Consider the following 16,420-nt stretch of genomic DNA (forward strand, 5'->3'; position numbering starts at 1 on the left):
TTATGAATTTCTTCATTCTGGTGGGTGATCTTCCACGACGAGACTTATTAAAACAGGGAGATTGTGGTCTGCTAATACTATAGCTAGATGGAAGTAGTTTTTCTTAACTGTTATTTCTTTGATAATTTTTGTTTGGTAAATTTTGGTCTTTTTTCATGTATTGGTAAAAAGATTTATTTGGTTCTTTATTTTGTTTGCATTCAGCAATGCTACGACCGTATCTCCGACAGCAACTACACCGTTTCTTAGGTGAAGTGTTTTTAAAGCTTTTGCTCTTTGGGTGTATGTATAGAATTTGAGTGTTTTTTTTTCGGCTAAACCATTTTTAGAAGTCTTGGATGTTGTTATATATGAAGTTGTTAATTTGATATTATTCACGTATTGTTATGTTGAACCTGCTGTTTCTTATAAACCCACTGAGATATTGTAGAATGTTGTGAAGAATATTGTGATTGCATAATATTATTTAGTTCTACAAAAATTTTGTTTGGAAGGATTTTTTCCTGTGCTTGTCTTGGTTTTTAAAGATTAACGTGGGATTCAAAAATATCTGGTTGAATAAAATTATCTAGTTGCTCTATATCAATCCAGTGATTTTTTGTGGGTTATAATTATATTGTTGTTAGCTTTGACTAAAGTAACCTTCATCGTCTGAAAATAATGGTGTCTTCCATGTGAACTGTCTACTATTTGAGCTATTTCTGTTTTGCTAAAAAAAATGGGTAATTTTTAGTGCGATCTGTCTAAAAAAAACTTTTATCATCAAAATTTACCGAATGAGATAAAGATTCTTTTGGTACCTGTTTAGTGTAAGTTTGCTCTTGTGATTGATTTTGGGTTGTTTAAAGCGGGCATGTCACTGGATTGCGGATATTGTTGTTTGTGAAAAAAAAAACATAGTTATGGCTTGCAAAAATACTGCCATTTGGATATTTTGGTTTGATAGGTGGCCATTTTTTTTGTTATTGTTCTTTATGTTTAATTAACCCATGTGGCTATTTTGGAACGACTGATGGTTGACTTTTGATTGTAATGTTGTTGATGGAACGGAGTATTGTTTTTTTGTATGGTGTTGCAATTAATGGATGTATAGGTGAGATACTCTCTTTTCTTTGTTTACAAAAAAAGATGAAGTTTGGATATCTTCCTGTGTTAGATTCGAAGTTCCGTTTAAATTTACTTGTTTGTTTGTAAACACTGATTTCAGACTATTACTGAATGTTCTGTCAAAAAATATTGTGTTGTAGTTTAAAGTTGTGATATCAGTTGTGAGTGGAAATACTCTAAATAAATTAATATACTAAGATGGTTGCAATCGCTGCACTTCAGATATCATTTGGTAAATTAAAAAAAACGTGAGACCTTTCGGGGTCCCATACATAAGCTGTATCATATGCTAGTTTTGTTCAGTCGTTTCTTTGTGGTCTACGTTTTTTTATTGCCTGTGAAATGAGATCTAGATTATGTTGGAAATAATTTATTATGAACCATGCTAAGATTCTTGGTAAGTCTATTTTCATTTTTGTGACCTTTCATTTTTGGTGAGCGTTCCACGAATTGAACCTAAAAATTGAAAATGAGATTAAATTTGCGTCTTACTATTGCGTGTTGAGATGTTTGTGGTGAACAAAATTAAAGTGTATCGTTTGTTTCTAAAATTGAAACGTAACTATAAAAGATGGACAAAATATCAATTGGGAAAATTGAGTTAGCTCGTTGTGAGTTTTTTTTGGTTGAATAATCTTAATTTTTACCATCAAAATTTTTGCGAAATAAAATTCTATATCATCTGTTTGTATTCAGTGTAATGCTTGGTTTCGTAATTGTTGTGGTAGAATTTCAATAGTCAATATGCCTTATTGTGAAGTGATATTACTTATACCTGGTAGATGTAAATCGAGTACTTGTCTCCTGAGTCTTCTGACTTTTACTTTTGAGAAATCTTGTTTAAATGGTTGGTTCCTTTTGGAACAAGTTTATAGTTTGGTTAAGAGTAAATTAAAATTGTCCTCTTGATGGATCGTTTTTTCGGTCAATTTCAAAGAGGAGGATAGGGTTATCGTCCAAGCTATCGTCGAGTTGAATCATTTTTTGTGTGGTATCACTGTTAACGTGTAAATTTCAGTATGCCGTGTTGGTTGTTTCCAGTTATATAGTCATACTGGTTTGCAGATATATGACTTTTTTTCTACGTTTGTTTGCATGGATGATGCTGTTGTGGCTTCCGATTGGAATCATTTCTTTGACCGTCTGCTGGTTCAATTTTGAATTAGGTCTGGAAAGTTTCAAAATTGTTGTATTGTTGTTGAATCAGATTCTGAAACAGCGATTTATGTTTTGGAAAATTTTGTACTTTTTTTTGTTTTTTGTTTCAAGGTTTGTTTATTGCCTTCGTTTTTGTATGACTTTTGATATAATATCTCTCATTTTTTGTTTGTGTGCTGTAATTAAAAGATCATATTTTTCTTCTTTGATTAAACAATTATTAGTCAATTCCACGACATAGGTATTAGAAAGATTGATGCGAAATACTGGTGTTAGGTTTTCTTTCCTAGAGTGTTAGTTCTTACATTTTTTCCGAGTTTATTTTAATCCTAGGGGTAGATCCTCTTGAATAATTGGGGAGAGGGTGTATCTCTTCAATAGAATGAATTTTTTGTATTGTACTGTTCACGAGTGTAGAAATTTAAATTTAATTAAAACCTAATCTAACTTAGATGAGTTTTTGATTTGAGATCATGTGTTGGAGAATAGTACATCAATTCACAATGTTCCGGTCTATTTGGAACACAAGTAGGTCGTTAGATACTGTTTTAGCTCTTAATATGTTTAAGGTTTGCTTTAACCTCCGGTCAATTAAAAGGGAGGGCTCAAGTGAAAGATGAGTAAGCGAGGTTAAAAGGTTGAATAAGTTAAGACAATGTTAAAGTCAAAATTTAAATGAGGTTAGTTGTGCTTTATGCTTTATGCTTTATTTTTTAGATGATGAAGCAAAAAACAGAAAGAAAATCAATGAGAGGCAATTAACATCTTAGGTTTTTCAAAACAAACTAATCCAAACAATTTAACTAACTAATTTTTTTAACGTTTCGTTTGTTCAATGAATATAGAAATTGAAAAGTTTAATACAAAACTACTGCAGATTTGAAAGTTTTGGAGTTTACGGCTGGTTTATAGCCGACAGTGTTGTTATATACTTAATAATTGAATATCGTAGTGAGGTACATAGTTTTGAAATGAATGTTACTGCTCTTTTTATTGTAAATCATATTAATGAGTGAAAATGTACTGCTTAAATAATTTTGTAGAGAACAAATCGTTGGAGTGAGCTTTTTCGTTTCAAGTTGCAGAGGCTTGTTCTGTTATTCTGATTGCGATCTGATGTCAGCCTTTTTGTTCGTTCAAACTGATTAGACTTATTGAGATGTGGAAATAAGCTAATTAAAATTTCCATTCGGTTTATTATTTTGTGTGGCATTTCTGTTCTTGTTTTTCTATTCGGTTGTTGCTTTTGCTGATATAGTTTTTTAGACATCTGTTCGAAACTCTTTTGGTCGCACCAGATGATTTTCGGTCCGGGTGGTTTTCACATAGAGTACTTTCGGATGAGGTATACCGTCTGTTCTCCACGCTATCCTATTTTTAACCGGATAGGATCGTGCAAATTTAGTCTTTTACCAACCCTAGTTATACTCTAATAACTCTTAGTCTCAATAGATCTAGTGAATAATGGTATTGTCCCGGGGCTTAGAATCACCAAGTGAATCTACAAAAAAAACCGTTTGCTACATTGAAATTTTTCTTCTCTGGCTGAAACTTTATTTGTTTCAGCCTCACAAACTATTGTAAGTTTTAGTCATAGAATATGATTGATTAGTTCTAAGTATTTCACAGAGATAGCTATCAAGAATATATTAAATTATAATAATTATCTGTTTTGAACTGGTTCCAATCGAGCAAAAACCTGTGTGCGAGTGGTTGTCTGGCGATCAAAAAATACTGATTGAAATCTTTTCAGTCAATACTCGTGCAGTCCAAAATCAACGAGTACTTTCTGCTGTTACATTTTTCAATGACATTTTGGCGCGGAAAATCGAATTTTTCAATATCCATTCGATGAATTCCTTACAAGGTTCTTAATCTGCATGGCTCCAATTGCTTCCTTTGAGCCCGTTGGTATGTGTTCCTCTTATAGTATTTGCCTTAATTTTGTAGATTTTTTTTAAATCTGAATTTTCAAAAGCCAGTCGTCTAAAAATGAAGTTTTGTTGAGTTAAGCCAAATCAAAGTGAGTGCTTATTTTAAACCGGGTCTCGAATTGAAAAGCGATTCTATTTCAAATGGAAGAAAATGGAATGTTTATGCTAGGTGTGGATTTTTGTAATTCAGTCAATTTTCGCCGATCGAAAAAAAGCTTTCAACAAAATTTTTAAAGCCCCATTTAAGATATTGACTTCCTGAACTCAAAATGAAGAAGATAGTTTACCTCCGAGTCTTTTTGTACAATCTTCTTCATTTTGAATTCAGGAAGTCAATATCTTCAATGGGGCTTTAAAAATTTTGTTGAAAGCTTTTTTTTTCGATCGGCGAAAATTGACTGAATTACAAAAATCCACACCTAGCATAAACATTCCATTTTCTTCGAAAGTCGGAACAACAAGCGCTTTTCGAAATCGAAAGGAAAATCAGCCCAAAAATTGAGCCTCATATGTTAAATTCTGGGAGAAAATAATCGTGATAGCATGAGAGAAGAGCCTTGAAGTTATAGGTTTCAAAAACTATTGGACCATGTTATTATTCAATGTATTTTGGCTCTGTTTTTTATATCCTGTCAGTGTTGCGGCTGCCGCAATCAAAACCAATAAATTTGCCATTTCAGAGTCGGAAAGTCGTTGAATTTCATCTCCCTCTCGCTGCCCATTTCTTTTGCTCTAAGAAATCTTTCACATTTATCTGCAACTGCAACTTTTGGTAAACTCATTTTTAGTTTTGATCTTGTTATTTTGTTCTCAAAAGCGTTTTAATTAGTTCGGTAATTTTCAGGTGTTGCTCTCCACTGAGCTACTCCTAAGATAAAATTGTGAATCGGGTTTATGGTGAGTAAATCTGCTTCGAGCAACGTCTGATAGGTGAGGCCAGTGGAGAATTCTCTTCAGTGTCTCTTTGAGTAGAGTATTTTTTTATTTGTGTGTAACTTTTTTTTTCTCTTGTAGCAGGTATTTTTCTTTTGTTTTGTCGTTTGTGTCCCGTTTCTCAAAACGGAATTATTTTTGGTTTGTGCTATCTTTGAATTTATTAGGTTTTCAAAAATTGAAACTGTTTTAATAAATTGAAATTGTTTTTTAAAAAATTCAGTCCTCATTGGTGGCACCATATGTGTATAGCTCCGGGGTGGCCTTCTCATAGAGTAATTTTGGATAGGTTACACCGCATGTTCAACAGGCTATCTTATTTTCGGCCTGACAGATTCGTGCAACTTCTTAGTCTAATAGCGATCCTAATCTTACTCTTATAATTCCCAGTCTCAATAGACCCAGTATATATACCGTATTCTGGCGACGTTAGAGGAGAGAAAGAGCATCTGTTTTCTCCGTTAAAACATTATCTCCTCGGCTGAAACTATAAATAGTTTGAGCTACAGACGTTATCACAATTTTTAGTATAGATCATATGCTCGTAAAAATTGATTTAATCAATTTATCGGTACTGCCTTTTTTCATAGTATGCGTAGCTTCTTGTTTTTAGGGAAAACTAATTGTGTAAGGTTTTATATTCTCGTTCATTTTGATTGACTAATTGTATTTTATTCTTGTTGTTACAATCCTTCTTGTTTTGAAAGTCTTAATTTTTCTGTTTGATAAAAGTATCTTGATCTGATGGACCTATTCAGACATTTACTGCTATAATGATTTTCCACAATAGATTTTGATAGTTTCTTAGGTTTCTCTGGATTGTTAACCAATGTGGTTATTGCTTCTCGTTTTGCGCTTTTTTGATGATAAGACTGTGCAAAATTAAAACATTGGCTTGCGGCGTTTTCTAGTTGAAAAACCTTGAAAGGTGCTGTGTTGTCGTGTTTTTTAGTCTCTGCGATTTTTTGTTTTGTTTTTAGTTTCACAATATGTCTGTTCAAATCGACTTCTATGATTTTACTGAATAATTGATTTTGAATGCTTCCGATATTGGCATTAAAAATAATTGTCGCGTAGAATAATTTCCCATATGATAAAAAACGCTGGACCTGCGTTACGTAAATTGGCCTTTAACTGTTCCTTTTCACATGTTGTTCCTCATATTTTTGTGTGAAGTCCACATTTGTTGATCTTCAACGTTTTCAAAAGGTCCATTTTTTGCGCATTTTGCGCATTATTTTATTAAGCACGGGGCACGAGTGTTGAAAATTTATTTCGAACGGTCTTTCATTTTTGTGATACGGTTTCTTGTAACTTAAGTTTTGATGCTTCAGTGACTTTCTCTTCAAAACTTAATCAATCTCCCACTTGTTCTCTTCCCCTTTGGTGTTGACAACTTTCGTTTTCGCGCATCCAGGTAGTTGTATAAATCCCATGAGTTCTTGTCTGACTTCAGCGGAAATTCTTGATGTTTGAATGGGTTGGTTTTCATTATTTTTTGTGCTCTATTCCGTTTTTCTTTTTGTTGCGTAATCAAACGCGTCTTGTGGTGAAATTGTTTCTGCCAGCAATTCCTCGGAGAAAAATTTGTTGATCAAGTGGGCCGTGAACATGTCTCTGACCCAATTTTTTAGCTATCTTTTCTTTTTTTAGTTATATTCACCCAGATTTTTCTTGCCGAATGATTGCACTGCAATTCTCGGCCGTGCTTGTTTAACTTGTCTTTGTTCTTGTGCTCAAATGCTTAAAGAGACCAAACAATAGTTTTTTTGGTTTTTGTGTCATCTTCTCATGAGGAAAATGATTCGCAGAGCACACTCTTCTTCCTTGCTATAATCACCTTGTTTTTCCGGCTAAATTTTTCTCTCTTTTTTTGATATCTCGTTTTCTTCTTCTTTATGCCACTGATTTTCCGTTAGTTTTTTGTTTTCTGGTTTTGTCGCTTTTACGAATGACTATTTATCTCTTTATTTAAAGGAGGTTTTTACTGACCTTCATTCCATCCTTCTCCATTTCTGCGATAGCAGACCAATCTGTTCATCCAAGTAGTGGCTCTGCTGATGCTCGATGCCAGATTAATGGGATGCTCAGCGGGTTCTTAAATACTACTGGCTGCGCCAGTCGTATGTGATGTATGTAAGTAATCATAATATTCGATCCCGATAATCTGAAGTAAGCGTATTCTACGGCTGTGATGAAATAATTTACTTAAAGGAATCAACTGCTAATTCCTTTAACTCAATAAATATCATGTGCCATTAATGTTAATTCAGTCTTGTCAAACTGTTTCAGATCAGAGCGTAACTACAACTAAATATTGTGTGAAGTAACATAGTTTGGCCAAACACCAGTCAACATCAATTATGACAATGACCTTGAGCATAAATACGAGATCTTATTCTAACACATAACGATAGCACGACCGCATAAATCGTATTTGACTGTAAACGAATGGTGTGCATATTTTTTATATGCTAATTTTGTGCATATATATCTAAACAACTCTTAGTTCAAGTTTTGGTAAATCCCGCCAGATGACAAGTTTCCTGGTTCTATGAGGTGACTGACTTGAATAAATGAAAAATGGTGAACCCAACTGCTTTTTGAAACGCATAACAGTGCTTCATTTGACCTGTTTAAGATGAACTATGATACAATTGATGTTGATATGGGCAATATCAAAAAAAAAATTCAGAGTACAAAAAATCATGAGGAATGAATTTAAAAAATTACACATTCGGTTGCAGCTGTTTATTGTGTTGCGACAACGAAATGGAAAACAAGTTCTTGAATTCGAGATTGGTTTTAATTTTCTTTCTTGATTTTGTTTAGGTTTTTGTTTAGAAACCTAAAATAAATGTCTGTAAACGTGGGGGAATTCACAATATCTCTAGGCCTGTCTTGCTCGCTATTTCACACCGTCGCAATATCTTCTCTTTGGTACTGAGGTCAGCGGGGCAACCGATTCCCAGTACTGTTTACAATCATAAAAGGGTTGATTTGGTGGTTGGCTGCTCCGTACTCTTCTTTGCTGCTCGCCCCGTGATTCGTGCTCTCTTCCGACTGTATCTCACCCGTCAATCAAAATTCGATCGCAACAACAATTCCAATAATAAGAATGAAATAAGAAATGAATATAACCAAATACAGTGTAGCCTATGATTGGCTGAAATATAAATTAATCATTCGATTAAAGAAAAGGTTTCGCGAGTACTATTATTTAAACCAACTGCCTCCTGCAGTTCAATTAACACCTTACTACTAACTAACGTTCTCCTCAAGAACTTCTTTGAATATCAATCGTTCAACAATGATTCTGCTATCCTCTAGATAGCCTAACTAACATTCACTAACTAATCTACATTCACATTAACAAGTCTTCCAACTCGTTCTCACTTTATTTTGAGAATCAAGCCACTACCTTAGCTTGTAGCCCAAATTGTTCTCTAACTAACTGAGAACCAACTCTTCGATTCGCTGGCAAACATTCTATCTGACAAGAATAAACTTTTATTAATTGTAGCTAACACTGTTCTGACTCTTAAAGGCTCTCCGGTGCCCTCCAGTTCTTTATCTTTCTTTGCACTTAGTTTTATTTAAAATACGCTATTCCCTATCAGTCCTGACATCCGCCTAAATCACCCGTCCGCACATGTTTTAAGACTATATCCCTCCTCCTGTCAACTCTGCCACGTGCCAATTTCGGTTTCTTTTATCAATCTTTTCACGCTTATTAGATACGGTAGCTGTCATAATTTGACCAAGCAAACAAACGTCATACGATTCTAATCAACTAATTCCTGAACTCAGTGAACTTGAGCTCTCGAGTTCAACTCAAACTCCAAACCATGCTATTTTTACTCAGTAATCCTCCCAAGGTCTTTACTTTAATTATCCCGTTAACGTTCCGACCTCCCAAGGGTAGGGGGAGACCCTTTTCCTGGGTAGCTAATTCAAGTCAGGCATCTAAAAATTCTATCTGTTGTCTATTCCAATCACGACCTTCTAGCTATTAGGGGAACGTAGTTGGTCTACTAGGGGTCAAATTAAACCACAAAGTCACCTCCGGGAAGCCAAGTAAATTCCCCGTCCATTCATACTATTTAGGAAACTTAACTCTCATGCCGCAGTCCTATTTCTATCAGATTGCTCTGGGACTACTTTTCTTTAGTCTAGTTGAATTGCTTTTAATAGATCATTCGCCAAGCTAAACTGAACCCAATGTTTACAAATCCACTTTGAATAAACACTCCTACTCCAAGGTTGCAATGTAAAAGCTAAATCTCTATCAGCTTCTTCTCTAGTTCCCAATATATAAGTTTCCCTCCCAGTTTTTAGCAAGATGACCCATTCTCATTTCCAGGGGTTGGGCTGGGGAATGCGCCACTTTCCGGTGTTAATCTTGGGGTTTTTCATGCAATTTGGGGGGTAAAAAAGCCCAAAGGTCAATTTGAGGTCACCCCGGGGTCACCCGGCGTCAATCTTCCACATTCAGGTTTAGAATCCCATAGGGGTCCTACCTACCAGTTTCATCCATATCCCGTTAGTACTTCCAAAGTTATCCCATTTCTAAGGTCCATTATCACTTTTCCCGGGGAAAGGCTAATAACACCGGAAGGAGTTACCGGAGGGGTTTCAATCACTGGGGGTCTTTTTCGGGGATGAGTTGTATTATCTGATGCCGCCGTAAAATCGATATGCCCTCGCACATTACTATTTTGCGTAAATTGCCTACTTCCTGTCTAAGGGGGTGTTTTTCCATATGCTAATAGCTTCCGGTTCAGCCGCTGGATTTGGTTCAAATTATATTACAAGATGTTTCTTGCCACTACCTATCATCCCTCCAAGTTTCAGCTCCCTGCGCTCATCGGTGGCCGAGAAATGACTTCCGGAAGTTAGGGGTGGGTTTGTTTACTTAGGGCATAAAACCGGAAGTGGCGGTCTTAGGGGTGTGGGATTCCAAACTTAAGCTCCCCTTAACTAGGCCTATAACATACTACATTTTAGTTCCATTCCGGCCGCTAGTTACCGTGTTCTGATAGGGCCATTTGCACTTCCGGGAACTGTTATCACTCGGGGCCAGGGGCTCCAAAGGGTCTGGATTTTTGCATGCCCGGATCAAATCATCTCTAGTATCCGTCCTATGAGTTTCATAAACCTAGCCGCTGCAGTTCCCATTGGGGGGGGGGGGGGGGTTTGCAAATCTTACTTCACCTGAGTTTTCTGCCGTAAGAGGGACTATATCTTCGAACATTCAAGTATTTCGAACTTTACCCTTTGTTTGCTGTACTAATTAACTTAATGACGAATCAATCTTACGCTCAGTTTACTATAGCATGTATTACAGTAGAATCACCAATTCTACAACGTCAGGTGGGTCCGATTGATCTAATCTATCCTAGATTAGTTTCGAACAGTGTCAAAATGGCTCAGTTTTTTCGAACTCTTTGTTTCAGAGAACTCGCATATCTACTCAGACTCACCAGCAGTTTCGAAAAAAATTGGCTCGTTTGTAGTTGAATATTCGTTTTCATCAGCATCCCATATTGCATAGTAGTACACAAGGTAATAGCAAGACGCTTTCAAGTTATAAAATGTCACGGTTATAACTTCTGTTTCATGGTATCCGTGATAATGTTTGTGGTGTAATGATGTGTCATCCGCACACGATCCTAGTTAGAGGAAGGAGGGGGGTTCAATTTACAATGTCATCTCATTACATCATCATGAAAAACGATGACGCTCACAAACATAGACCACAACAGAGCAGGGTAAGTCTTCAATTCAAACCCCTATAAATCAAATGCTTTAGAGTGTATGATGTGTACAAAGTTGAGCACAATTTTCAATTAAAACAATCATTTTGCCAAAACTAAACATTTTTTTAGAGTGATCTCTTCACGAGTAGGTATATTGTCTATGAAACTAGGTCCATTTTTGGTCATTAGTTTTTCTCATTAAAATCAATAATATTCAAGCGATAACAGTTGCCCAGACATAAATCAGAAACGCATATCACACATATTTTGTACACCTATATCAAAAACATAACTTTTCTTAAGTTCCAACTAAAATTATATAAAAAAAAATAAGTTTCAATTATGGCTAAAAACTGTTAGCATTTCATTTCTCGGATTGTTTTTACACCAGAAAAAATTGCCAAAATTTACAAAGTTTTGTGTAAATCTTCGTGTAACTGGCGTATACACTTCTCAGCAGCCCGGGTTGACCAAAATTGCTTATCCTACAATTTCCTACAATTTCATAGACTCAGAAAATTGTACAAAAACGCTAGGATAAGCCTTTTTTCATATATGGAAATTGTAGGGTAAACATTTTTTCATATATGGAAATTGTAGAATAAACAATTTCATATATAGAAAATATAAGATAAGCATTTTATCATATATATGGAAACTGTAAGATAAGCCTTTTTTCATATATGGAAAATGTACGACAAGCATTTTTCCATATATAGAAATTGTAAGAAAACATTTTTTGAAAACTCAAATGAGGCTCAATTAGCGTTTAAACTTAGCCGATAAGGCGTGCAATCTCTGAACAGAGGAGAGAAGCAACAAAAAAATTAGAGGGTTTTAGAGGTTGGAACCTCAAACTCTTCATTATCTGTAGGCGAATCTTCTCAACTCTTGAGAGAGCAACAATTTCCTAAGCTTACTCCTAGATATACCAAAACCATAAGGGAGAAGTTGTCTCAAACGCCAAAAAACCTGTTTTCCTGATGGAAACAATCTCCAAGCATACATACTCCAGTTGTGTCCACTCGTGTGGTATCCATTCACGGTTAAGCTGCTTCCATTTCGGACGCTGAAGTCGTAAGGTGGTGGGGGTGAGTTTTGCCTGGCTACACTTGATGGTTGCTGATTGATACCTGAAGGATCTGCGGTTGCATTGTTAGCAAGATTTGAATCAATTAATTGTACATTGCTGTTTCCTACACTCGAGATAAAACTTGCGCATGACTGAAACAACATGAAAAATGAAACTTACGTCACTGAAACTCATATTATGAAGCAAAACAATCCAACCAACTTCACAATATCTTTAATACAGTTCAATCAAACATATGAATCAGGGAAGAACTCTGAAATTAATGGGGCAGAATTTTTTTTCTACACGTTCCATAAATTTTACTGTAACTTAAACACAAGCTTGAGCTAGTCTTAAGCAAATAACTCAAAAAGAAAACTTACAATGTACAAGAATACTTTGCAGAAAAAAACTGCAGAATCGATTTTAACGATGCTGAAAGTAGAGAAAACGCAGTTGAAAAACCGCAACTAAAGCAGCGAACAAAAACTAATTATACTTTATTCAGAAGTGCCCGTTAAATCAGCATGACCCAGGAATGAATTTCTGTCTCAAAACCAAGTCGAAGCATAAAAGAGTCATAGTTAGATTCGTTGAAAACTTTTTTCAAAAAAAAATTGTTGTTCAACTTGGTTTTGAATAATTTAGCAACTCTTTGAACGAAGCCATTTTGAAACAGCTTTTTCATCTAAATGAGCCTGAGTAACGCTAGCGACCTTTAAAAATAATCCGGAACAGTGAACGCTGCTCAAGTTTTTGCAACTTATTGGAGCTATTTGCAAAAGAAAGTAAATAAAAGTCAAACCGAGAAAAGTCAAAGTTAAGCATGATTTTGCTGAAAAAAAGGACAAAAAATCACCACGACCTATGTCAGTGGATCACTCCGTTCAGTAGTGTGCCAAAGTAGGAGCCTTTGGCGCCGATATAACCCATTTTTAGCGAGGAGCGCGAGCCAAAATGCCATTTGGGGGGGGGGTGGAGTGAACAAAATGCTCGGAAAAGTGAATGCAAAGCTCGGTAAACAGTTTTTTTCCGAGAGCTCGGGAAATAAAAAACTTTCAAAACCGCCCCACCATTAGAAAAAACTCTGCGCACGCCGCTGACCAAGTTCAATAAAAATTTAAGATGAACACATTTTTATTCACTACGTATCATTAGCTCTTAAAAGAGATCTTAAAGCTTAAAAAGCAAAAAAGAGCATGTAGCATTGTTTCACAGCGACGAAAAATACCTTGATGAAAATTTCTTTCATTAAAAAGGAAAGTCATTCATAAATTAAAACGTCTGAGAAAACATCAGGAGCAGATTTACGTGGTGGATAATATTTCAAGTTACCCATTAAATACCACACTCAACTTGTGATACCATACAAACATAGCAATGCAAGCTAGCAGACAAAAAATAAAACGAAATTCAGTCGAAAAAAGGCACAGGGGCAGAACAGAGATTCGAACCATTGAACACGAGTGGAAAGAAAACGAAAAATTGCAGAGCTAGCCGAAAGCCACAAGTCGAAAAAAAAATGCAATAAACCATCCTAAAATTGTCTTATGTCTCGCTTCGAGGACAACTTGTCGCGAAACATGTTTGCTAGTATTAAAAAAGCAAAAACAAAACATTCATCGAAAGGCTACCACGCAGAAACAGTTTCGCTAGACGCCCGCTGAGACGGGAAAAAGTCTAAAACAAGACGCCCATTGAACTGGAAAAAAGTCAATTTTAAAGATAGATTTATGGAAATTTCAATTTTACGTCCTCCCACAATTACGCACACAAAACACACCTACTTGCGACGCTCAAACGACGTTAATTTAATCAAATATTTCGATATAACAAGCCGAAAACATTACTACCAAAAAAAAACGTTTAACACGAGAAAAAACAATAGAATCTAATAAATAAAAAAATCAGGTAAATCAGGCAACAGAATTAAGGCCGACAACCCATAAACAGAAAAATACTCCAAAAAAAAAATCAGTACATGTAAGCTAGTGGTGTTTTTATTAAAACATTAAACATTTTGAATTGTCTTCTAATTTGCTCAATGCGTGAACAAAGATATTTACGGGAAAAAAATCAAGTAACCAATTGCTAAAACCTTGCATATCGCAAGGGTAAATTTCGAAAAAAAAAGATTGCAGAAACTTTATAATTTTGTATTTTATGATGTTCAATGTGTATAAGTTATGACCAGGAATACAATCTCGTCAGAAATACTATCTCCTACCAAAAATCTATCTATTAATTAGAGATTAGCCCAATAATTAGCCCAATTAGGATTTTAGCTCCTTTAAATCCCCTTTCGAAACTAGAAGTCCACCAGTTTTTCTAGCAAATTGCGCTTTCAAAATCGGAGAGGGATATTTGTCTTCCTTTAGGCAATTGAATGAATTGGAATTGAACTTAAAAAAATTCACAACCTATATAAGTGTCTTCACTTCGTTCATTGACACTTTTTAAAATCTAGTCAAACCGCATAAAAGCAAATAAAGCAACATTGTTTGAGGTTTTCCACAAAAAAAAGTTCTTGCAAATTAACACCACCCGCCAATAATTAACATGGCTCATTTTTAAGAATAGCAAAACACAAATCATTTTTAAAAAGATATGCATAACTTCAAGTTCCAAATACTAACCAGGCCAGATGCATATCTTTCCAATTTTTCCTTATCCAACAAATCATCCAGTCTAAACTTGATTCTGGCCTCTGAAAGAAACTGTTCAACCTGCTCTGCAGTCTTAGTTCTCATGATTGCAGCCAGTAGTTCCAGATCACTTATCCCAGTGCGCCCATTTTTTTGTTTTCTGCTGACGTTGCAGGATTTCAAAAAGGCGCTTGCACTGAAATATACAACCCAAAATTGCTCCTCCTCCCAAAATTTTATAGATCACTGAAATTAATTTCTTCATTAGCGACTTAGATACCTGTCTGCGTATAAACCTAATAATCAATGTATAAAACATGGAGACATAGCCAAATTTTAAAAGATTGGATTTGATGTCAACGATATATGTTTTATGAGAGTGTCCCACGTTTCGCACCTCTTCATTCTCTCCTAATAGTTTCAAACCTTTCGTTCTTGCACGTTTCGCCCCTAACTTTTTACACAGTTATTTAACGCCGCTTTTTAAATTACATTTAAGGGACGGAATGTGTGAGTACCAGGCTGACCTCCCAACTTTATTTTTCTAGAATTTATGAGAGGCGAAATGTGTGAATACCGGTTTATGATAGTGATTGACGATTAACGATCGGATCAAAACAGACTGTAATTAGCATAAAATTGAATCGCTTCTACATTTAAAACAAGCTATCAACAGATGAAATTCGGAATTCTCAGATGATTAACTGCAAGTTTGGTTAAAAAGAAGAGAAAAGCCTTGAATTCACTGTTTGAGCAATGTTGCTTGCCGCTAAATCAAAAAAATGGGAGTTTGTGTTTTTAGATCATAGGCTAAGCTAACTTCACCTACAAAATTTCAAAAAAGCCAAAAGGACCTCTAAAGCTCCCTTCCACTTCGAAGCGCACACAATTAAATCCCAATTTTGAAAAACTAACTCAGTTTTCTTAATGTCAACAAATTTTTCCCAGTAAGCATATTAAGTACACATGTTTTTCAAGATTTACATCGTTAATAACGGGCTCTTAAATTTTATTGCATAAACAATTCCCTAAAATGTAAAACATTGAATGTTTTTGGGGGTAAAAAAGATCAGGAAAATTATCCTCGATAAACAGGCTCCGCATTAGTCAATACCTACCAATCTTGTGTCTCTGAGGTGACTTTTGTGTTTGGGAAACTTAGTGAGCTCGTCAGTAGTGTCTCTTTTCAACTGCTGCAGCTAAACACGACAAACATCTTTCAGAGGCTATTCGGTCATGATACTATTATTGAAATAAATTACCATCTACTGGGCGAAACATAACAAATTATTGACTGAAATAGTTAAAAAATGATTCAATATCTCTGAAAGTTATGTGTTATGCTATTGAGATACTGGAACAAAATCGTTAGAGAAAAAAAACAAATGGCAGAGAAATAAAGGGATTCAAACCAACTTCCTGATGCAACTGAATCTTTTTGCGTTCCATTTCATATTTAATTTCTGTTCAATTTGGCGCGTCGGCTACTAGTTTTGTAAATTGTTTCGTACTTAAAGACATGAGCTGGCAAACTAGCAAAATCATTGGTTGAAGCATTGCCACTGGATTACGTTGTAACCGATTGTTTCCATTTAGAATGCTTCCGTTCGAGTCCAAAGAATTCTTTTCGTCCTCTTAATTGTCATCGTCTATCACGATCAAATCTATGACTTTTTGGTTTAAAGTCAGGTGTATGTTGTTTTCAAGGTCAAACGTGGATTTTTTGCCATTGGGTTTGAACTCTAGGTCGTGTTTTGTTACTCCTGATGACGTTTGAGGCTGGTTGGTGTCTAGTCTTCGTCGCCTGAGGGC

General features: G+C 35.4%; 1 protein-coding gene across 1 annotated transcript in view; it reads right to left on the bottom strand.

Annotated features, from left to right (window-relative positions):
* The window catches only part of LOC134855512 (uncharacterized), a 40,284-nt gene extending 24,505 nt beyond the window's left edge, over positions 1-15,779 (bottom strand). Inside the window, exons 1-3 of the mRNA XM_063872053.1 lie at positions 15,727-15,779; positions 14,600-14,804; positions 11,902-12,115 (exon numbers count right to left, since the gene is read on the bottom strand). Of these exons, the coding sequence (XP_063728123.1) occupies positions 11,902-12,115; positions 14,600-14,713 (328 nt within the window). The 5' untranslated portion in view covers positions 14,714-14,804; positions 15,727-15,779. The remainder of the gene's footprint in view (positions 1-11,901; positions 12,116-14,599; positions 14,805-15,726) is intronic.
* Between the last annotated feature and the right edge of the window lie 641 nt (positions 15,780-16,420).

This window comes from Symsagittifera roscoffensis, chromosome 10 (genome assembly GCF_963678635.1).
Source record: "Symsagittifera roscoffensis chromosome 10, txSymRosc1.1, whole genome shotgun sequence".
Classification (NCBI taxonomy): domain Eukaryota; kingdom Metazoa; phylum Xenacoelomorpha; order Acoela; family Convolutidae; genus Symsagittifera; species Symsagittifera roscoffensis.